The sequence below is a fragment of the Anomalospiza imberbis genome, chromosome 15 (assembly GCF_031753505.1).
Source record: "Anomalospiza imberbis isolate Cuckoo-Finch-1a 21T00152 chromosome 15, ASM3175350v1, whole genome shotgun sequence".
In the NCBI taxonomy this organism is placed as follows: Eukaryota; Metazoa; Chordata; class Aves; order Passeriformes; family Viduidae; genus Anomalospiza; species Anomalospiza imberbis.
Genome location: NC_089695.1, coordinates 15,840,886 through 15,861,890, shown reverse-complemented (window position 1 = coordinate 15,861,890; position 21,005 = coordinate 15,840,886). Strand labels below are relative to the sequence as shown.

Below are 21,005 nucleotides of genomic sequence, written 5' to 3'. Positions count from 1 at the left end.
TCCCAGCTATCCCCTGCCTCTTGCCAAGCAGAATAAATATCTGCTGGTAAATCAAATATCTGCGCAGAGAGAGAGGGAGAGCACAACCCTGGGCGGGTGCGACAGGAGACGCCGGCGTTGTGCAACCAGCACGGCTCGCTGTCCCAAGGAGCGGATGGCACCGGTGCGGTCGCTGGGGACCATTGTCGGGTGACACAGGGGACAATTACAACGCGTGACTGCACTCAGTGCAGCTCGGCTCCATCGCTTCCACCTTCCCCGCGCACCGGGAGCCGGCGCAGAGCCCCCGCCCCTGCCCGGAGGATGCTCGGGGAAGGGTCCCCTCGCACACCGCTCGGGGCTGGCTCCGCAGCCAAGAGCTGTCAGCCAAAACGGCTTCGGGAATCCCGAGGTGGATCTAGATCGAGGCGTCGGTAACTAACCTGATCCCTCGGAAGCTCTGATGTTCAGCTCGCTTTAATTCCTTTCTAGCGTCTGGAGATAAACGCGTATTACTGTTAATGCAACGCCTTTCTCTTGGCTCCGGGTCTCATCTGGGGCAAGGCGATGAAACCCTAATATCCCAGCCCCTGACACATCAAACATTCCCTCGGTGTACACCTCGTTTCGGGGCAAAACTTACACTTGATGTGCACTCTGATTCCATTTCCCTGCCTTTCTTTTTCCGGTCAAATCGGGAGCCTTATCTTCCTTCCCTGAAGGATGTCCACACGCCAGCCTCGCAGGTCGTTAAAAAAACCCTTCCTGTCTCTAGAAAACGGATTATTAACCAAATCGATCACAAAAGGAAGGGAAATGCTCGTGAGGTTTTTCCTCCCGGGGAATAAACTCTCCACTGCCCACGGGCGTTTTCTCCTCCCGAGGTGTCTGTGAGGGACAGGGGCCGGTGCTTTTCGGGGACTGGGGACACAGGACATCGCTGGTGTAATCAACGATGAGTTCCCTCCTGATTTACACCGATAAGGGCAGGGAGGAGGGTGTTGGACAGCCTCTTCCCCAAATCCACCATCCCCGGCTATCCCAGCCTAGCGATGCTGTGGAATTTCGTGGCGGGGATGCTGCTCCCAGCTTGATGGATACAGGAGCGAGGATGCTGCGGCAGTGCCCGCCCGACACCTCCCTCCGCCTCCAGGCTGGGAAAAGCGAGGCGGAGGTGGGCTCAGGGACAGCCTGGAGCCCGGGGGAGGCAGAGGGGGAGGCGGAGGGGGAGGTGGAGCTGGCCGGGACGGGCCGTCGCTGCTGTGCTGCTGCTGCTGCTGCTGCTGGAGCCGGTCAAACTGCACAGCCACTTCCCCCAGGAGCTTCCCTTTCATCTCCCCGCTCCTGGCGCCTGCAAAACAGCCTCAGTGTGTCTGCAGCGTCTCTCTTCCCCCTGCGCTCCCTCCCTCCCCGCCCGCTCCAGCTGAGAGCCCCAGGACCGGGGCGCCCAGAGCTCACGGGGCTGATGCTGCGGGAGGCCGGGGGAGAGGCAGAGGGTCACGGGGGGCTGGGGGCTTTCTGGGCATCCCTGGGACCTGGCCCGGTCCCGGCCAAGCCCCGGGGACCGCCCGCCCCGGGCCTGGGGTCCCAGCGGGGACACAAAGGGGAGCCCGGCGCAGGGGAAAGCCCCCGGACTCACATCGTTTCCTCGGGCTGGGAGAATTCCCTGCTAGTCTGAGGCTGGGCGGCCGCTCTGGGATCCTGGATAGGGGGCAAAGCTTTCATTCCTAGACATTTCTTTCTCCAAAGCCCGTCTCGGCGAGGTTTCCGTGCGGACATTCGGTACCGTGTGGGGCTTCAGCCTCTGATGTTTGACTGACAGCAGGAGGATGAAGAAGGGGAGGGGTGAGAGAGAAGAGAAATCTCTAAATTCAGCCTGTAGACAGAAAATGCTCCAATTTCGCGATGGACTGAGGCTGAAGAGGGAAAACACCATGAGCAAACCCTGTGGTGCTTTTTCCCCATGCGCCCCTGTGGCTCCCAAAATTCATCCAGAGCAGGCTGGATGAGCCAACCTCTGCTCTGTGCTTCACAGCACGACAGCAGCTTGTCCCTTGGTCCCCTTTTTCCCTCCGGCCTCCCGAGGGATGGCAGCGCAGCGGAGCCTCTCCAAGCCCACGGGGACGGAGCTTGCACACCCGGGCCACAACCGGGCACCTGGGGAGAGAACCTGCACCCAAGGGACGTGCTCGGTGTCACCGTGACCCCGAGCCGCCGTTCCCCAGGCGCCCTTCCAGCGGGCATTGCCTTTGGGGGCGCGGTGTAATTATCTGCGGCATTTTCAGCAGCCCCACAATGGCTTTCCACGGGCGCTGCATTGTCCCTGGCACACCGGCATTGTTCCTGCGTGTCCATCAATTCTCATTTACTTGTCACGGTGCAGGAAGCATGGAGAAGGGAAAGGAAGGGAAAGGGGGGGAGAAGAGGGACAAACTCAACCCCACGGCAGCAGCTGAGCTTTGCAAAGGCCGGGGCTGCCTGGCTGCTGTCTCTGTGAGTGTCTCCCAGCAAAGAGATGGATTTTGTGGGGAAGGAGAAGTGACAAACTGGGGGTAGCAGGAGCAGCTGGAGAGGCATCAGTTGGTGGCATTATTTTCATCCTCGGAGAAAAGCCCGATGGGGGCTTTGCAGGCTGAAATGTTGCAGCCAGGCCGGCTGGACTGAGGCAGAGGAAAGCATCGCTTCTCTCGGCGGATCTTTAATCCTCAACCCATCGAGGTGTGCAGTAACACTGCCAGCAATCAGCAATGAGTGTGCAAACCCTGCTATTAGTGCCGCTGATGAGTGGGGTTTTGTAACACGGCTTCTCGTACACGTCCTCCCACTCTCCTTCCCACACGGCAGTCCCGTGCCCCGGTCCCAATTTGCTCTCCCTGGCACCAGGCGCGATCTTATCGGGGCTGGGGCCGCTGGGTGTTTGGTGCTGAGCAGCAGGGAGGGAGGAGCAGGGCCGAAAGGGGTCGGGAGCGCCCCTGGGCCCTGAAAAAGAGAGGTTTGTCTGATAGGTACATCAAGTATGGGTGGGAGAGAGAATGGGGATAAGTCGTTCTGCATCCTTTGAATCCCCTTGGCTTTGGGATGAAGCAGGGCCCCCAGCACAGGGCGCTCCCTACACCCCATCCTCGAGCTGGGAACTCGCAATTTGCGGGGCTGGGGACTTCCAAGACTGGTCCGTGAGCTGGCAGGGAAATCAGGTGTTCAAATCGAGCAAAAGGTGAGCTGGTTAACCCCTGCGTGTTTTATGGAAGGGATATATCCGAACGTTCGTGGTCTGAGCCCTGCAGCTGTGCAGGACCGAGCTCGCAGCTTCGAGCTGCTCCTGAATTCGGGAACCTGGGGAGAGGAGTTGTGCCCGTCGTCTTCTCAGTGATTTTTAGTGGCTCTAAAAATGGCCCTCACTTATAAATTGTAACACCAAAACAGCTCCCAAACCCTGCGCACCCTGGACGTTAAAAACAAAAGGGAAAAAAAAAAAACCAAAAAAAAAAACAAAAAAAAAAAAACCCTAAACACCTGAGAAAGTTGCGGGCACAGCATGAAATAACGCCCGGTGCAATATTAAAATAATTATGAAAAGAACAGTATGTATTCGCTTTTATCCGCGCTGTAATTATAAAACCTTTTTAAAGGACACTCTTTATTCATACCACTGGTAGGAAGTAAAAAAGTGAGAGAATCGCTTTCATAGTACTGGTTTGATATGACTTTTAATTAAGGGCTGCGTGCCCCTAATTTATTAAAGCTCATCTTTTCATCACGTGTATAATTGAGGCTGAAAAAAAAAATAATAATAATTACGGATCTAACCTCTGCAGAGTGGTTTTGCCCGACTTGGGCCCTGCTGCCGTGGAAACGCAAACAAGACAAAACAATTTGGATGAAAAAACAGCGGCCCACGTTTCTCCGGGGGTCTGCATCCCGCATCCCGAATCCCGCATCCCGAATCCCGAATCCCGCATCCCGAATCCCGCATCCCGAATCCCGCATCCCGAATCCCGAATCCCGCATCCCGAATCCCGCATCCCGAATCCCGAATCCCGCATCCTGAATCCCGAATCCCGCATCCCACATCCCGAATCCCGAATCCCGCATCCCGAATCCCGAATCCCGCAACCCGAATCCCGCATCCCACATCCCGAATCCCGAATCCCGCATCCCGAATCCCGCATCCCGCATCCCGAATCCCGAATCCCGCATCCCGAATCCCGCATCCCGAATCCCGCATCCCGAATCCCGAATCCCGCATCCCGAATCCCGCATCCCCAGACCCCGCTCCTCCGGGGAAGGGACTCGTTTTTTGGGGAGATGGAGGGAAGGGGCGGATAGGTCCCGCTCCGGGGGACCGGGATGAGCCGGGATGAGCCCGGGGGTGCCGTGATGAGCCCGGGGTGCCCCGGGATGAGCCGAGTCGGCGGCGAGGGGGGTGGGGGGGGGGGCAGAGCCGCGTTCCTCTGAAGTTCCCTCTTCGCCTCATCATCAGCCTTAATTACCGCGGCGGGTTTTTTTTATTTTTTCCCCCCCCTGGCTTTGCTGTGATTACAGCCCTGCACGGCTCCTCGCCCGTGTCATTAACCCCGTGTCATTAATTGGGACCGGGGCGGGATGGGGGGGGGGGGGGGCGGCCCGGGAACTCCCCGCGAGCGGCGCCGGCTGGGCCCGCCCCCCCTCCGCGCGCTCGGCCAATGGGAGGCGGGCGTGCGCCGCGTCACGCGGCACGGCGGGCGCTGATTGGGCGGCGGGGCGGCTCCCCCGCTCGCCCAAGGAGGACAGCGGCGGGGAGCCCCAGAGGGGGAAAAGGGGGGCGGCCGGGCCCGCTCGCCGCACTCGCCGGGCAGCGCCAGCGCCAGCTCCGCCGCACCGCCATGGCTTCCCCGCACAAGGCCAAGGACGTCTTCTCCTCCGACGAGGAGGGCGCGGCGGCCGGCGCCGAGGAGCACCACAAAGTCAAGGTGTCGAGCCTGCCGTTCAGCGTGGAAGCGCTCATGTCCGACAAGAAGCCGCCCCCCAAGGAGCCGCCGCTGCCCGCGGCCGGCGGCAGCGCCGACGGGGCGGCCGTGGGCACCTCCAGGAACCTGCTGCTGGCGGGCCACGGCTCCCGGGACGCGCACAGCCCGCCCGGGGCGCTTACAAAAACCTTCGACACCGCCTCGGTCAAGTCGGAGAACTCGGAGGACGGCTCGTCCTGGATCCCTTCGGAGGCCGGCAGATATTCCCCGCCGCCAAGTGAGTGCTCCGGGGGCGGGCGGGATGCGCTGGAGCACGGAGATTCATGCACGTAGATCCTCTGTTTTATATCCTATATTCCCGTCCGAGGGCTCGAGGCCCGGTTGGATGGGGCCCTGAGCAAGCTGGTCCAGGGGAAGGTGTCGCTGCCGATGGAAGGAGATGATTTTAAGGTCCTTTCCAACCTAAAACATTCTGCGATTCCGCTATGCTTTTATAGGTATTAATATGTGTGTCATATACCCATATGTTATAGATGTAACCTATATGTTACATATTTTTATTATATATTGATATTATTATGTATTTATAGAGTTAAATGTTTCTATACGTGACTACACGGATGTATGTGAATATAGACCGCTTTCAAAGCCTTAGAAAGATCAGAAACCACCAGGGAGCAGCTCCTGTCCCGTCTCACGGGCCCCTGGCAGCCGCTTCGTCCATTTATGTTATCCCGTTGCGACAACAGCTGCGATTTCTCCCTGTGCTTTTCTCCCATCCGCGGTGCGCTGCAATCTCTGAAACTCGGGAATCGTCCCTTCCAGCCTTGAGCTGTCTCCTGGCGCGGCGTTTGTCCCTCCATCCCTGCTTCCGGAGCCTGTCAAAGTTCCCCGAAGTGCTCCCGGCCCCTTTGGCCCCCGATCCCTCCCGGCGCCGTCCCCCGCCTTAGGGACGCTCGGTGCGGAGGTGACAGGTCACTCCTGAAACGCCCTGGCAGCCCGAGCCGCCTGTCGCTTTGGGGGCGATCCCTTATTAAAAAAAAAAAATAAAATAAAATAAAACGGGGAAAAAATTGCTTTTTAGGAATTAAAAACCCCCAGACATTCCTCAGGAGAAGGGAAAGGAGCATCCCGGCCGTGCCAGCCCTCCTGCCTCGCGGTGGCCGCACACCTGTGTCAGGGTTTGTCCGCTCTGCTCCGCGCATCCCAAACTTGCCTGGTGGAATACCCTTATTTATTTAAGTTCGAGACTTTACAGGCGTGAACTCCTCGGAATTTACTCCTCAATCTAATATTGCGAGAGGAAAGTTTAGTGTTCTTACAGCTTTCCTTTTTCTTCTTTTTTTTTTTTTTTTTAACAATAATTTCGATTTGGCTTTCATCCACTTCCTTTCTTTTATGATAACGCCGAATTAATTTGATTTCTATCGTGCTGGGAGAGTGCAGGAGGAAGGCATTCCCTGTGCAGCTCCAGTTTTTAATTTTCCTGTACCCTCAAATGTGCTGGAAAAAAACAAGGAAAAAAGCGTTTGCCCCTACTTGGACCCCTTCTCTAAATCTGCCCAAAACCCCAGACTTAAACACGGCCTAATAATCTCCCTCTACATTTTTCCCCTTCGGAATTCCTCCTCTTTCTCTTTGAAAATTGTTTGTTCTCGGGATCGGCAGAAGAGTTTTGTAAAGGACTTCGGTAGCGGGAACTTGCCGTGACTTCGGAGGGATTTGGGGAGAAAACTGAGCATCAGAGAGGGGAAGGTCCTTCGGCCTCGACCATTTTCCTCATTTCCCACCTCGGCAGGAGGCAATGACCGATTGATTCTCCCGTAGGAAAACCGCCTGTCCACGGGAGTTTTGACATTAAAAACAGCCCCTCGATTTATTATTATTAATATTAATATTACAGGTGGGATGAGCTGGGGGAAAAGCAGTAAAAGTTCGAATTTTGAGGAAAACGGAGAGGGAACCTTCTCCAAAAGATGTTTTTTTTGTCCGACATTGGCCAGGAAAAGGAGGATAAAGATAAAAAACAGCGAAACAAATCAGTGAGGGGAAACAAATCAGTCTGGGGACTGGCACGGGATAAACGCAATTCCGGGGGCTGCGGTCCCCGCTGTTCCTCAGAGCCTGGCAGCCCCTCGGGGGGCGGCGAGGGAAGGAGCCTGGGAACGCCGAGGTGTATCCTGGAGGGGACATTTCCCGGGATTCCGTGGGATATTTCCCGGGATTCCGTGGGATATTTCCCGGGATTTCACGGAAAAGCGCGTTTCTGTTCCGTGCGCGGCCGGACCCGGGGCGGGTCGGGCTCGCCCCAGGGCCGGGGAAGGCGCTGGGACAGGGGGCCACGGCCACCCCCAAAGCCGGTCCCAGTCCTGGGAGGGCTTCGCTTTGGGAAGAGAAAGGAGTTGGGTTTAAAACTGGCGCAGGACAACGCGGGGAGCGGCAGGGAGTCAGGGTCGGTTTGCTGTAGTTTTAATGTAGTGCAGTTTTAGAAGTGAATCAGCTGTCACGGTGAGCACCTGAATTATTAAAATGCCCTGGTGGGATCACGGGCCAGTATTTGAAAAGCTGTTTCCTAGAAGAGCTTTAATTTTTTTATTTATTTATTTATTTTTTTTTCAGTATTTCAGTATTTTGTATTCTAGAGGAAGAGCAATAAGACAAGTTTAACTCTTTCAGCTGCGTTTTCTCCCTCCCCTTTCTGAACTTTAGAACAATTCCCTGGTGGGATTTTTTTAATTGCATGTTACATGCTTAAACAGCTTCTTAGTCTGGCTTATTAAAAAAAAAAATAAAAAATAAAAGAGAAAAGCGAAACAAGTACAGAAAACCCAAAGTGCAAATACTGACAAGCACTTGAAGCAGACACCACAGTGTGAACCAAATTCAGCAGCCTGGCTGTCACTTGCTGTGTCCAGCCAGGGTGACTTGTCCAGTGCCTCGGGAGTGAGCAAATCACAGCCAAATTACCGAGCTTTTGAAGTCAGCCGCCTGCTTTTTAGTTATTCTTTAGATTGCAAAATTATTAGTGAGGTGCTAAATTAATCTAAAGGCAAGTCAGCTCTCTGCCATCCCGGGAATATTGCCTAACCTGGCTGGGGTTTAAGGCAGGCACAAAAGATGGTGGATTTTCTGTCTTTTATTAGCTACAAATTGTCTGGGTTTTGGTTTATTTTTTAATTGGAAAATGTTATAAAAGTTGAATGTTGAATTAAAATAGCGCTGCTTTCTTTTTTGAGCTTGATGGGTTTTTGTACTGGTTGATAATCAGAAAACACCTACTGGAAATAAAAATTAACAATCAGAGGAAAAACCTGATTTGGAAGAAAAAAATAGCAAGAAAAAATGTCCACTTAGTGAGACCACAAAAACTGTCAGACCTTCTTCAGCTGTCACTTGTTGTGTTTAGTGGGGAAATCCTGGAGCGGGGCTGGGCTCTCCTCTTGCCCCACTGTCCTTCTGGGAATCTCCTGCTTTTGTGGCGTTTGTGCTTTCCTGGAGCTGTGCAGCAGCCCAGGCAGTTGGTTTGTGTGCTCTAGACCCCTGTGAAGTGACTCCCAAAGCGACCTGTGAATTCTCTGCCCCTTTGGAAATCCCTGAGGCAAAATTTCCCTTCCATCAGCTAAAGCGCTGTGAATTTAAGTTTGTGCAGGAAAAGATTTCCAGAGGATGCCGTGTTTGGGGGGGATCCTTGGGACCCCCAGCAGGCTCAGCAGAGCTCCGGGGTGTCCCTGCTGCTGTGCTAACCCCTCTCCCTTCCTTGCAGGACACCTGAGCCCCACTGCCTGCACCCTGAGGAAGCACAAGACGAACAGGAAGCCCCGAACCCCGTTCACCACTTCCCAGCTGCTGGCTCTGGAGCGCAAGTTCCGCCAGAAGCAGTACCTGTCCATCGCCGAGAGAGCCGAGTTCTCCAGCTCCCTCAACCTCACAGAGACCCAGGTCAAAATCTGGTTCCAGAATCGGAGGGCCAAGGCCAAGAGACTGCAGGAGGCCGAGCTGGAGAAGCTCAAAATGGCAGCGAAGCCCATGTTGCCGTCGGGGTTCAGCCTCCCTTTCCCCATCAACTCCCCCATCCAGGCTGCCTCCCTGTATGGCACATCCTACCCTTTTCACAGACCTGTGCTCCCCATCCCGCCCGTTGGACTCTACGCCACTCCCGTTGGATACAGCATGTACCACTTATCCTAAGAAGATCCGACAGACAAAGCCTCAGACAGACAGACAGACAGACTTCCTGGTGGATCCTGTCCAGCCCTGAGAAGGCAGAACCCCAACCAGTGCTGGCCATTCCTTCTGCACGCTTCTATCTGGCATCCTGAGTTGTCTGGGAGTTTGCTACGGGTTGGGCGTCTCCTCCTGAGAGTGCTCTGAGCACTCAGAGTCTGCTCCTCAAAGCAAAAAAAAAAAAAAAAAAAGAAAAAAAAACAAAAAAAAACCAACAAAGGCATAAAAACCAACAAAAATATTTGTGAGTAAATGTAGGGGTTTTATCCAATGCAAGTAAAACTAGGCTAAAAAAGAGTGGGTGAAAAAGCAAATTTATTATACGGAGGCAGAAATTCCCTGACACCTTCCTGGTGGGGCTCAACAAGAATTTAAAATAAGAGGGGTGAGTGCCCTCGAGCCATGCTCTCAGTTACCACCACTTCACGTGGGGGCAGGGGGAGGGAAATAAAAAGGTCTAATCGAAGTTTTGTTGTTTGGTTGTTTTTTTAAAGACAGCAGAGCCCGTAGCTAGAGACGTGTAAATAGAAACTAGAGCCGGTAGAGTCTCAGCGAAGTTCAGAGCCAGCGAATTCCTGCATTTCTGGGGGGAGGGCAAAGTTTTGTATCCCGAACCTCGGTGAGATGAGCAGCAGGGCCCCTAAATGTGGAGCCCAGCTTTCCCCAGCGTGGCTCCTGTAATGCCTTTCTGTGTATAAATAGCTTCAGCCTTTGTAAAGCACTGGCAGGGGAGGTGAAGAGCAAGGGAGGGTTCTTAGGCAGGCTGGTTTTTATCTCTTCCTATTGGCATGCTTAGAAATTTTTGGCTGCAGCCAGGTAATCTTGGCTCTGCAGTGCTCTTGGAAAAGCAGGAGAGAGGGGAGAAAGGCGTGGGTTGTTCCCATAAAGGATTTTTGAATCCTTCTGGGGGATGTTGTGGGGTTTTTATTGTTTGTATTTGCCACAGCCTGTGTTGAAGAGAAGAGTCCCCTGAGTTTTCTTCCGTTCTAAGGATGCCAATAGAAGTGACTCGTGCTTTAAGCCCTTCTAAAGAGAGATCCGGGTGTCACAATCAGCCCCACGAGCAGGACAGTGAGGTGATAGAGACTGTGTGACCTGCCTGTCCCCGTGGGAGCTCTGGCAGCAGCTTCCCCAGGCTTCTCCTTGTAACTCTTGTATTATTTGTATTACTCTTGCTAAACTTTATGAGGAAGTTACTCCCAAGGCTGTGGAGCACTGAAGTCAGAGCTTCTCCTGGATTTATTTTCTTAGCATGCTGTTGTGGAGGAAAGAAATGAAACAAACAAAAAAAATCAGAAAAAAATTGAAAGAAAAAAAAAAAGCCACAAGGTTTTGCTGGTTTTGGTTTGTTTTGACCCAGGCATTGATGCTGCCTGGGACCCACTATAGATGAACTTCCTCTCTCCCTTCCCCTCACCCCCGATCTCCCATTATAGGAGAATCCCTTTGAAAGGGATGCCTTGTACAATTTTATATATTTTATTGAAGATTTATTATTTCTTATCTCTTATTTCGAATTAAATTAAAAAAGAAAAAACATGTTTAATCGCGTGTGGGTCTGTTAGTGTTTGGAGTCCTTTGAAAGGTGCCTTCACTCCGTGTGTGTCTTGCACCGCTGGGTCAAGTTCAAAGGAATGTTTGGGTTGCCTTTATGATTATTTCCCCTTTCTCAATCTGATTTAAAGCCAAATTTGCAGCGCATGAAGGTGAATTGCAAGTCAACATTTCGGAGTCAAAAGCCAAAGCTTTTATGAGGTTTCCTTGTTTTTAACAACCGCTTTTAGGCGCCTCTGTTCTTTACAACACCGTGCTCCGCTGGTGTTTCCATCCCTTTGAGCTCGTGTGCCTTTCCCTTTCCTTGGGGATTCTCTCGACTCCACCTCAGCTCTGTGCTTTAGAGGGAGACGGGTCTCGATTCCCAAAGGATCTGGGGGGAATTTGGGACAGGCAAAACCTGGCGGGGCCCTGCAGTGCTCCAGCTGCATTTCAGGGCACCAGGCTGCTGCGCTGTCCCGCAGTTTTGGGGCCAGACTGGGAGAGCAGGTGCTGGACCACCCTCCTGTGGCGAGGGGGACTCGGATAAGAGGAGCCGAGGGGACCTTGGCACACCCGAGTGGCACCGCATGGAAATGTCGCAGGAGAGCTGTTGGGGTTAGGAGGGGCCCAGGGACAAACCAGATGTGTTTGCTCCCTGACCAGGTGTCTTTTTCCCTGACCAGGTGTCTTTTCCCCCTGACCAGGTGTCTTTTCCCCCTGACCAGGTGTCTTTTCCCCCTGACCAGGTGTCTTTTTCCCTGACCAGGTGTCTTTTCCCCCTGACCAGATGTCTTTTCCCCTTGACCAGGTGTCTTTTTCCCCCTGACCAGGTGTCTTTTTCCCCCTGACCAGGTGTCTTTCCCCCTGACCAGGTGTCTTTTCCCCCTGACCAGGTGTCTTTTCCTCCTGACCAGGTCTCTTTTCCCCCTGACCAGGTGTCTTTTCCCCCTGACCAGGTGTCTTTTCCCCCTGACCAGATGTCTTTTCCCCCTGACCAGGTGTCTTTTCCCCTGACCAGGTGTCTTTTCCCCCTGACCAGGTGTCTTTCCCCCGACCAGGTGTCTTTTCCCCCTGACCAGGTGTCTTTTTCCCCTGACCAGGTGTCTTTTCCCCCTGACCAGGTGTCTTTTTCCCCCTGACCAGGTGTCTTTTCCCCTGACCAGGTGTCTTTTCCCCCTGACCAGGTGTCTTTTCCCCTGACCAGGTGCGTTTGCCCCTCTGGCGCTTCCCCCCGGTGCGCTCTCCCCGCTCCGGGCGTGCGGCTCCCGCAGGCACGGCGCTCCGGGCAGCGCCGCTGGAACATGGGGAATTTTCCCGTCCCGCAGGCTCCCAGCCCCATCCCGGCTGCCTCAGCATCCCTCCGGATCGGGATGGAAGGGTCGGGGAATGAGGCACTCAGCCAGGCGGGCTGTGGGGAGGGGGTGCGGGCTTGCGGAGCGCAGGGAGTCGGGGAGCTCGCCCTGCTCACCCCTCCCCCGACTCCCAGAACAACCCCTGGGGACCCTCTCGCTTTGTACATGCAGGGAACAAAGCTGGGGGAGAGCCCAGTCTCCACGCAGACTCTTCATATTAGAATTTACCGCCGCATAAAAACATGAGAAAACCGCTTCTTTCCCTGATTCCATTTTCCCGAAGCACCATCCCCCCAAAATCCAGGGCAAGGCGAAGTCCCCTCGGCCCTGCCCTTTCCCGGCCGCTTGTCCCGAGTGCTTCCTTTAGCCGGGCTGGGCTATAAATAAACCAGCGGTGTTTTTGAACCTTGGGTATAAATCAGCTGTGTCAGGGATTACAGCTAAATCTTTTTGCTGGAAATTCTTTGAGCGCGGGAGCTTTGCGTGTGCTGTGATAGATCCCTAAATGGATACAGATTTATTGCGGCACACAAGAGTGTTGAAGGAAAAGCTTCCAAATTTCGGTTACAACCTCAGCTATGGGAAAGGCAGGAGGGATCCGTGACACCTTCTCGGAGCCTGCGGATGGCATGACAATTCACCCTGCGCCCATTATTAACTTGTTCCAATTAAAGCCTTCAGAAAGGCCGAGTTAATTGAGTATTATATTTTATTAGGAGGGAGGTGTCAAGCTTTACTCATGAGACTTCATCATCGTCCTAATGGGAGCTGCCCCGCAGGCAGATCTGTAACAGAATAAATTACAGCGAGGCAGGGAAATCAGAATGCTATCATTAAAAGCGATGCACATACTGAAATTCCTCCCCCACTTTCGCAAGAGGCTGGGGAGGTGTGGCTTTAATTAGTTATTTTAATGCAAAGTTAAATTGTTCCCAAACTATTTTCTGACACAAAGCAGATGCGATGATTAGAAGTTGAGTGAGACTGAAAGGAGTTGGCACATGTTCCAGGTACATCTATATATTTTAAATTCCCAATAGAAAGTGAAAAATAATTAGAGCAATAAATAATAAACATTAAAACCAACGCGATAAATTATCCCGATCCTTAAAATCCGGACTTGCTGAGCGGCGGCTCAGGCCAGCCGGGCACAGCGCGGCTCTCCCGGGACCTTCGGTCAGCGGGGATGGATTTGTTGACATAAACATTTGGGATTGGGCTTTTCTGCCTCGCTCCGGCCAAACGCTCATTACCGAAAGCCACGGGCGCTCCGAGCCCGCATTTCATGTTGTCACGTTGCCTTGTCAAAGCCCGGAATTCCTGCGTTTTATGGCGAACGAGGAAAACTGGGCTGGCTGCAGCGGCGTGCCCGGGACAGCGGGGAATCCTCTCCCCTGCGGGCACCCAGCGAGCCCCGAGCCACGGGGATGGGGCCGGGAATGGGGATGGGGATGGGGATGAGGATGGGGATGGGGATGGGGATGGGGATGGGGATGAGGATGAGGATGGGGATGAGGATGAGGATGGGGATGAGGATGGGGATGGGGATGAGGATGAGGATGAGGATGAGGATGAGGATGAGGATGAGGATGAGGATGAGGATGAGGATGAGGATGAGGATGAGGATGAGGAAGGGGCCGGGACGCTCCCGGCACCTGCCCCGCGGAGCCCACCCGGGGAGCTCAGGTCCCCTCCAGTCCGGGCAGAGCTGGGCAGCGAGCAGAGCCCCGCAGCAGCAGCAGCAGCATCCCGGCTCCCAGCCCTGTCCCGAACCCTCGGGGGTTCACACGCACCCCCAAATCCAGCATGGAGCTGGATCTTGCACATCTCCACACTGTCCGTGCCTCTCACACGAGTGCCGCAGGCACCGCAATGTCCCGTTCGCGCACACCTGGGGCTCTGCAGGATTTTGGGGTGAGTGCTGGACATGAACTGCGGGAGGAGGAGAGCCCACGGAGGGGATGGATGAGGAACAACGACCAGAAAGGGCCACAATCTGGGGCTCCAAGGCACGCACTCGTGCCCTGGCTGTGCACAAGGAGCCAGAGGGTCCGCGGAACAACCGCCGGGGATCCACTCCCACCCCTCTCGGGGCTGCTCTGGGAGACAAATGAGCATTTTGCTTTCTCTAAAGTACATTTCCCCTCTCTGTTTTAGTTTAGTGTCCCCAAAGACTAATGTATGTCTTTATTTTTTTAAAAATTAAAATCATTAAAAGCACAAGAAAAAAAAAAAAAATCTCTCCGAACAAATGACACCCAGCATTCCGGCAGCGTGACCGTGTTCCTCCCGTTCCTACGCTCGCTGTCAGCCACGGAGACTCCAAAATGCCTTTTCCGGGGGTCACTTTTGGAAGTTAACCTACTTTCGGCAGCGCCCACATTCTTGGCGTAGGAAGCCTCTCTCGCAAAATAAAAACAAAGAGGTTATTCCAATCTTTTTTTTTTTTCTTTTCCCTTTTTCCATTCCAGAGCAGAGGGGCATATTTTTCCAGTGAAAAGCATGAGGGATCTCAGGGAAACTGCACAGCTCATCCCAGCGCTGCGAAACCCAGGAGGAGCCGCTCCACGGTTCACGCTCCTTTTCGCTGCCGCAGGGAAAGGCAGAGGGGAAATTTGGGGTCTTTTGTTGCTGTTGTTGTTGAGCTTTTTCATTTTGGTTTGTGTTTGTTTCCCCGAGCACCTCGCTGTGTGTTTCCCACCGTAATCCACGAGGCTTTTGGCGGGTGCTACCAGCAGCTCCCAACTGGTTGCACGCAAGGAATAAAAATCTTTCCATCCATTATATTTCAGTCTTTTAACACCCGAGCAATTCTGTCCCTGCTGTTTTAGTGGAAAGACCGGTCTATAAAGCTGCAACTGCAGTATATTTTAAAACGCTACCATTTTTAAAGGGGGTTGGAATAATTCTGCTTTGCTTGGGAAGAAAAAGTCTCGAGCAATGTATGCGCGATTAAGGTTTTATAACACTGTTCAAGGAAATTAAAAACATTCTGTGATGTTCTTGCTGCAAAGGCAGGTCTCTTTTTTTTTGACAAAATATTTTGTATATGTATTTCTTAGATTGCTGTGTTTTGAATAAGCAAGAATCTCGTAAAGAGAAAAAAAAAACCACGTTCCTTAAAAGTATGCGCTACCCATTTTATTAAACTGATTATGCCAGCGTTCAACTCAAAAGTTTGTTTTAAGTAGGAATATTTTCCCAGACGTGTAATGGATTGCTTGAAAACAGAATTCTTTGCTTTTTAATGACCTGTAATGGCCAATTCATTTCGACTGCGCTTATCAAGGTGCTGTGTTAAATAACAAACCGGTTCTTGAAAACAAAAAAGTCATAATGAAAAATAAGCAGTCAGAATAATCTCCCATCTCCGAGCCAAAAAAATGCAATAAAATTAATTTAAGACTGTCAAAACATCAAAGCTGAGAAAAGGAGCTGCTAAAATAATGTCTCTTGATAAGGAAATAATAAAAACACACCAAAAAATGTCTACTCAATAAACTCCAGTGGATTTGGGGGTCTGTGCTATATTTTATTTGGTGATGAAAGCACTTTGATGTCACTGTATTCCAAACAATTATTATTATAATTTTAAACAACCTGGTGTTTTCCATTACTAACGGCTTACGCTTTGAAGTTACACCTCATAATTTCTTAAATTAAATAAATCATTTTAAGTTTGCACTGGGAGCCTTTTAATAGCAGAGAAAGGAATATCATTATCTTATTGAGAGGCAATTGCAGTGGCTCCAGTTTGGCTGTAGCTGGGGGCAAAGTGGTGCACTATAACAGACATACTTTATTAGCCTCCCATAACTCTTGAAAGAACATTTTTATATTTTCTTTGATTCCCCCCCTCCCCCTCTTGTTTTAAAGCTGTCCCAACCTTTAATTACTGCCTAATATGAAAAGCATTATTTTTTAATGCTGTGTAATTTACCAGAGGCAATAGGCCAAGTTAACAATTGTTTATTAGGGTTGCCGTTTCACACAGGGCAAAGAATGCTGTTCCAAACCCAACTTTTCATGGGTGGTTGCACTAATTAATACAGTGTCTGAGGCTCCTAGGGGGTTTTTAATATTAAAGCCTATGGGGCGGAACGGTTTTTAGAAGTCCAGCTCCTGCTGACGTTCCTCCTCCCCTCCCCGGTGATTTCTGGGGCTTTCAAGGCTGTTTTGATCCGAGGCAAAAGTCGGCAGCGGGAGGGGAGCGCCCTGGGAGCCGCCCCGGCCCCGCGGTGCCCGGCGGGGGTGGCACCCCCTGCTCCGAGCCCGGCCCGGGCCGCTTCCCCCGAGCTTCCCCCGAGCTTCCCCCGAGTTTCCCCCGAGCTTCCCCCTGCCCTGGCTTTGATTTCTTTCCCCCTTCGCTGCCATTCAGGCTGAGGCGGGCGCTGTCTGCGCGGTGGCTCCGGGAGCGCCGCGGGACCCCCGGGGCTGGCACGGCCGCATCCTCGGGGCTGGCACCATGGGACCCCCGGGGCTGGCACGGCCGGATCCCCGGGGCTGGCACGGTGGGACCCCCGGGGCTGGCACGGTGGGACCCCCGGGGCTGGCACGGTGGGACCCCCGGGGCTGGCACGGCCGGATCCTCGGGGCTGGCACGGTGGGACCCCCGGGGCTGGCACGGCCGGATCCTCGGGGCTGGCACCGCGGGACCCCCGGGGCTGGCACGGTGGGACCCCCGGGGCTGGCACCATGGGACCCCCGGGGCTGGCACGGCCGAATCCTCGGGGCTGGCACCATGGGACCCCCGGGGCTGGCACGGTGGGACCCTCGGGGCTGGCACGGCCGGATCCTCGGGGCTGGCACCATGGGACCCCCGGGGCTGGCACGGTGGGACCCCCGGGGCTGGCACGGCCGGATCCTCGGGGCTGGCACCATGGGACCCCCGGGGCTGGCACGGTGGGACCCCCGGGGCTGGCACGGCCGGATCCTCGGGGCTGGCACCATGGGACCCCCGGGGCTGGCACGGTGGGACCCCCGGGGCTGGCACGGCCGGATCCTCGGGGCTGGCACCATGGGACCCCCGGGATTGGCACGGCTGGAATCCCCGGGGCTGGCACGGCCGGACCCCCGGGATTGGCACGGTTGGGATCCCCGGGATTGGCACGGCTGGGATCCCCGGGGCTGGCACCATGGGACCCCCGGGGCTGGCACGGTGGGACCCCCGGGGCTGGCACGGTGGGACCCCCGGGGCTGGCACGGCCGGATCCTCGGGGCTGGCACGGTGGGACCCCCGGGGCTACCACGGTGGATTTGGAGCGACCCCGCAGCCCCTCGCCTGCTCCGGACTCGGGCACGAAAACGCCCCGGGGACAGGGGGATGTGTGGCAGGACGATGTGTGACAGGACGATGTGTGGCAGGACGATGTGTGACAGGGGGATGTGTGACCCGGCGGAGCCGCTCCCGAAAACTCCGCACGGTTGATCCGTGAGGTCTTCCCGGAGCATCAGCGCTGGCCGGGACCTCAGAGCATCCCTGGCCCCCAAATCTCCCCGTGGGCACTCGGCTGCCCCCGGAGCCCGAGGATGCTGCCGTGGCTGTCCCCGCGCTGGTCCCGTCCCCTTCCCAGGGGAGCCACGGACATCCATCAGCTTGATCGATGGGGGTTACTCGCTCCTGTTCTCCCCGCCAGTTTATTTTCTTAAACTACCGGGCAAAAAGCGTAATGACGGAGCAGACAAACACCCTAACAAACAGACGACAGCTTTATGGATGGAGCCGCGCTCCGAGGGCTGAGCGGCGTTAAAATCCGAGCTCCGCCGCCTTCAGCCATTCTCGCTCCAGCTCGGGTCACTTCAGCCTCTTAAAACACAAAAATCAAATCAAAACTAAACAACAACAACAAAAAAAATCCAGCCTCGGCTGAATTTGAGAGGAGGAGACAGGGATTTATTTTATGGGCTGAGCAGGACTGTTCTCCCCGCTCCCTTCGCCGTTAGCTCAGCTCCTTTGCAAATCTAATCTGCTCGGCTCCTTTGCTATTTTTCATGTTGGACCCATGCGTTTCTCCTCTAAGCCTTTCTCCTTTTTGATGTAGCGAGTCAATTGAAGAATGTTGGTCTCGGTTATCAATCACCCAGCTGGGGCTTAAAGGGCTCGGGCTAATCAGATTTAATTGCTCATGTAGCGCCACTCCTGCCCTGGGCCACGACCGACTTGCTCAATTAAACCCCAAATACCTGCAATCAATAAATAAGGAATGACAACACGTTTAAGGGATTTATCCAGCAAAGGAATTGAGCTGGAAAGAGATTACAACAGAAAAAGGCCCTTTTATAATTAAACGTACACCTCTCACGGAGGGAAAAGATATGTTTAAGGAAAGGGAAAAAAAAAAGGAAGAAGAAAGGAAGAAAAGATAAAAAAGAGATCTTGTTCCCTTTGCAAAGGAGTGATGTGGGCTCTGCCTTTGTCGAGGTCATTCCGATCACTTATTCTCTTATTTTTGGCCCAGGAAGATCCGGGATCTGCAGCGCCTGCCCCGCGTCCCCTCCCGGACCGACGGGTCCCCTCTTTTCTTTTCCCGTCCTTTCCCAGCAGCCTGCGGCCACTGCCTCGGTTTTCCTCTCAAATCCGTGTTTGCTGTTTAAATCCCCAGACTAATGGAGTGAGGCATCATCGTTTCTGAACGGGGAAATATCAGTCCCGATTTCCTAAAAAAAAAAAAAAAAAAAAAAGAAAAAAGAAAAAAGAAAAAAAAAAAAGGGAGGGAGAAGATTTCCTTTTGCAACTTCTTGTTCGGAACACGGTAGTAATTGGCCGAGATCAAATAACGCTGAACGAGCATAAATAATCGTTTTTGGCATATTTGCAACTTTTTTTTTTTAAGTTTTTTTTTTTTTTTAAGTACTTCTCTGAAAGCGGGAGATGAAAAAACAGTTCGCAATTAATACCAAAATATGTTACTTTAGATCATCCAGGAACTCTCTTGTCCATGATTTCCGCAGCGGCAGCTGCTGTCTTTGATTGGGATTAGGTTGTGAAGTCGCCCCTGCAGCAGACCTGCTGTCAGTGCTCATGGAAAGAGCACCAAGGGAAAAGGGAGCGGAGGGAGGAGGAGCTGGTGGCCAGCCTGGAGGGATCTGGGCACGGTGCCCTTGCTCTGCACTCCTGCTGCACCCGGGGGCATGTGCCAAAGATTTGGGTTTTTGGGGCCCTTCGTGTCTCAGAGCTCTCTGCACTCCTGGGGGAAACCAGCCCCACCAAGCTGCAGGAGCCAGCAGGGACCAGGGCGAGCTGGTGTTTCATTCCCCCCAGCCCAGGAGCCCAGAGGTGGAGCTGGAACCAATGCACCACCCAACACAGCAGCTCTGGGCAGGACCTGAGCTGGGTCAGCAGCTCAGGGGGAATTGTCCACCCTCTCCCTCTGCGTGTCCCATGCACTGGAAGCTCAGCTCTGAGCTTTGCTGCAGTTGGACCTGTCTGCTGGTGGCTCAGCACTGCTCATCCCCTGCACTGGGGGCTGCTGGCAGGACACTGGGTCCCACTGGGATCCACTGGGATCCACTGGGATCCAGCCTGTCCCTAATGCAGCAACAGTGCCACTCCAGAGCCACGTTTGGTGGCTGCTCTGTAAGACAATCTTTGTGGGAAGTGAAGGTAAAAATCTTCATAGAAGTCAAGGTGTTGATTAAAAAAACTCCTCAACTGTCAAGGGAGTATTTCTGTAAGGACTTGTATTTGTTTGTTCCTTAGCTTGGTTTCCTAAGGAAGCCAGGATTATATGATCAAACTGTTACAGCCTTTTGAACTCCTGGGCCAACTCCAATCAAAATTGACAAGGGGGCAGAGGTCTCAGAAATAATCAGGTTGCTGTGATTTTCCTGAAAATAGACTGCTGGATAGCAGGGAGACAGATCCTGTTAAATCCCTGCTAAGGCTGTAACCAGAGCTCAGCTCTTAAGAAACACCAGAGAAGCTAAGTGGGAGTGAGCAGGACATCCCAAATATCCCAGCAGCTTTCACCTTGGCTCACAGGGACCAGCAGCTCCGAGACACAAGGACCAAAAGTAATGTGGTTTGTGCTTGAGGGAATTCTTATGGGTTACATTTATTCATCTCTGCCACTTTCTGGACCAGTCTGCCCTCAGACTTGGAGAGCAGCAGAACATCAGAGGGGGGATTTAGGCACTGGCAGAGTTTTTTGGGGCAGTTTCCGTGCAGTGGGATGGCATCGCCCACAGCAGCCACAGCAAAAACACATCTCAGGGTCTTTGGAGGAAACCTGAGGCTTGGTCCTGGCCCAGAAGCTTGGGGGATGAGTGGTCCATGAGTTTGTACAACAGAGCTTTGCCCTCATTGCTGTCTGTGTTCTCTTTTTCTGAGTGGAAAGCCACGTTGTATTTTTAACAGTTTGATCCAAATCCCCTCAAGTAGCGAGGAGAATAATGAAAACCCTCCCAGGTTCTTTGATGAGTTTCAAAGCAGGCTCTAGACATTTTTTTTTTTAAGTAGCCAAATAGCTTGAGGAACAAATTAAACAATTTTATTCAAACTCTGAACCTCAAGCTGATAGCTTTGCCTGGGACTCTCAGTCCAGCCTGAAAATCAGATCTATTAATTCACATTTGTCACAACAAATATCCAGCTGGATGCTGCATGGCATCCTCGCTTCTGAGGTTGGGATGTGCTGCCACAATTCCACATTCAGGCAGAGGATGCCAGTGGGAAGGGGGGTGCTAGTGGGCAAACAGACCCATCCCTGGGAGATATTTGACTTCGTAATCCAGAGAGAATCATCCTCCACTGCTCCAAGAGCAATGAGGCCTTCCCTGGCAAGCCCAGTGTGGAATGAGACATTTCCTCCCTGCTGATGCCAAGTCCAACTGGGCCAGTTTGGAATCAGCCACGTTGCCAGCTCAGGGCTGTGTCAGAATCTGAGCTGTCATTTATTGAAATAAATGGGTTTGTTGTCATTGAAAAAGCTCCCAGCACAACAGATTTTGTGAGCTGGACAAAACTTTA

General features: G+C 53.3%; 1 protein-coding gene across 1 annotated transcript; it reads left to right on the top strand.

The window, feature by feature from the left end:
* Positions 1 to 4,740: 4,740 nt before the first annotated feature.
* Positions 4,741 to 9,321, top strand: MSX2 (msh homeobox 2). The gene is made up of 2 exons (XM_068206120.1): positions 4,741 to 5,202; positions 8,689 to 9,321. The coding sequence occupies exons 1-2, from the start codon at positions 4,842 to 4,844 to the stop codon at positions 9,111 to 9,113; spliced, it is 786 nt and encodes a 261-aa protein (XP_068062221.1). The 5' UTR covers positions 4,741 to 4,841; the 3' UTR covers positions 9,114 to 9,321.
* The last annotated feature ends 11,684 nt before the right edge of the window (positions 9,322 to 21,005 follow it).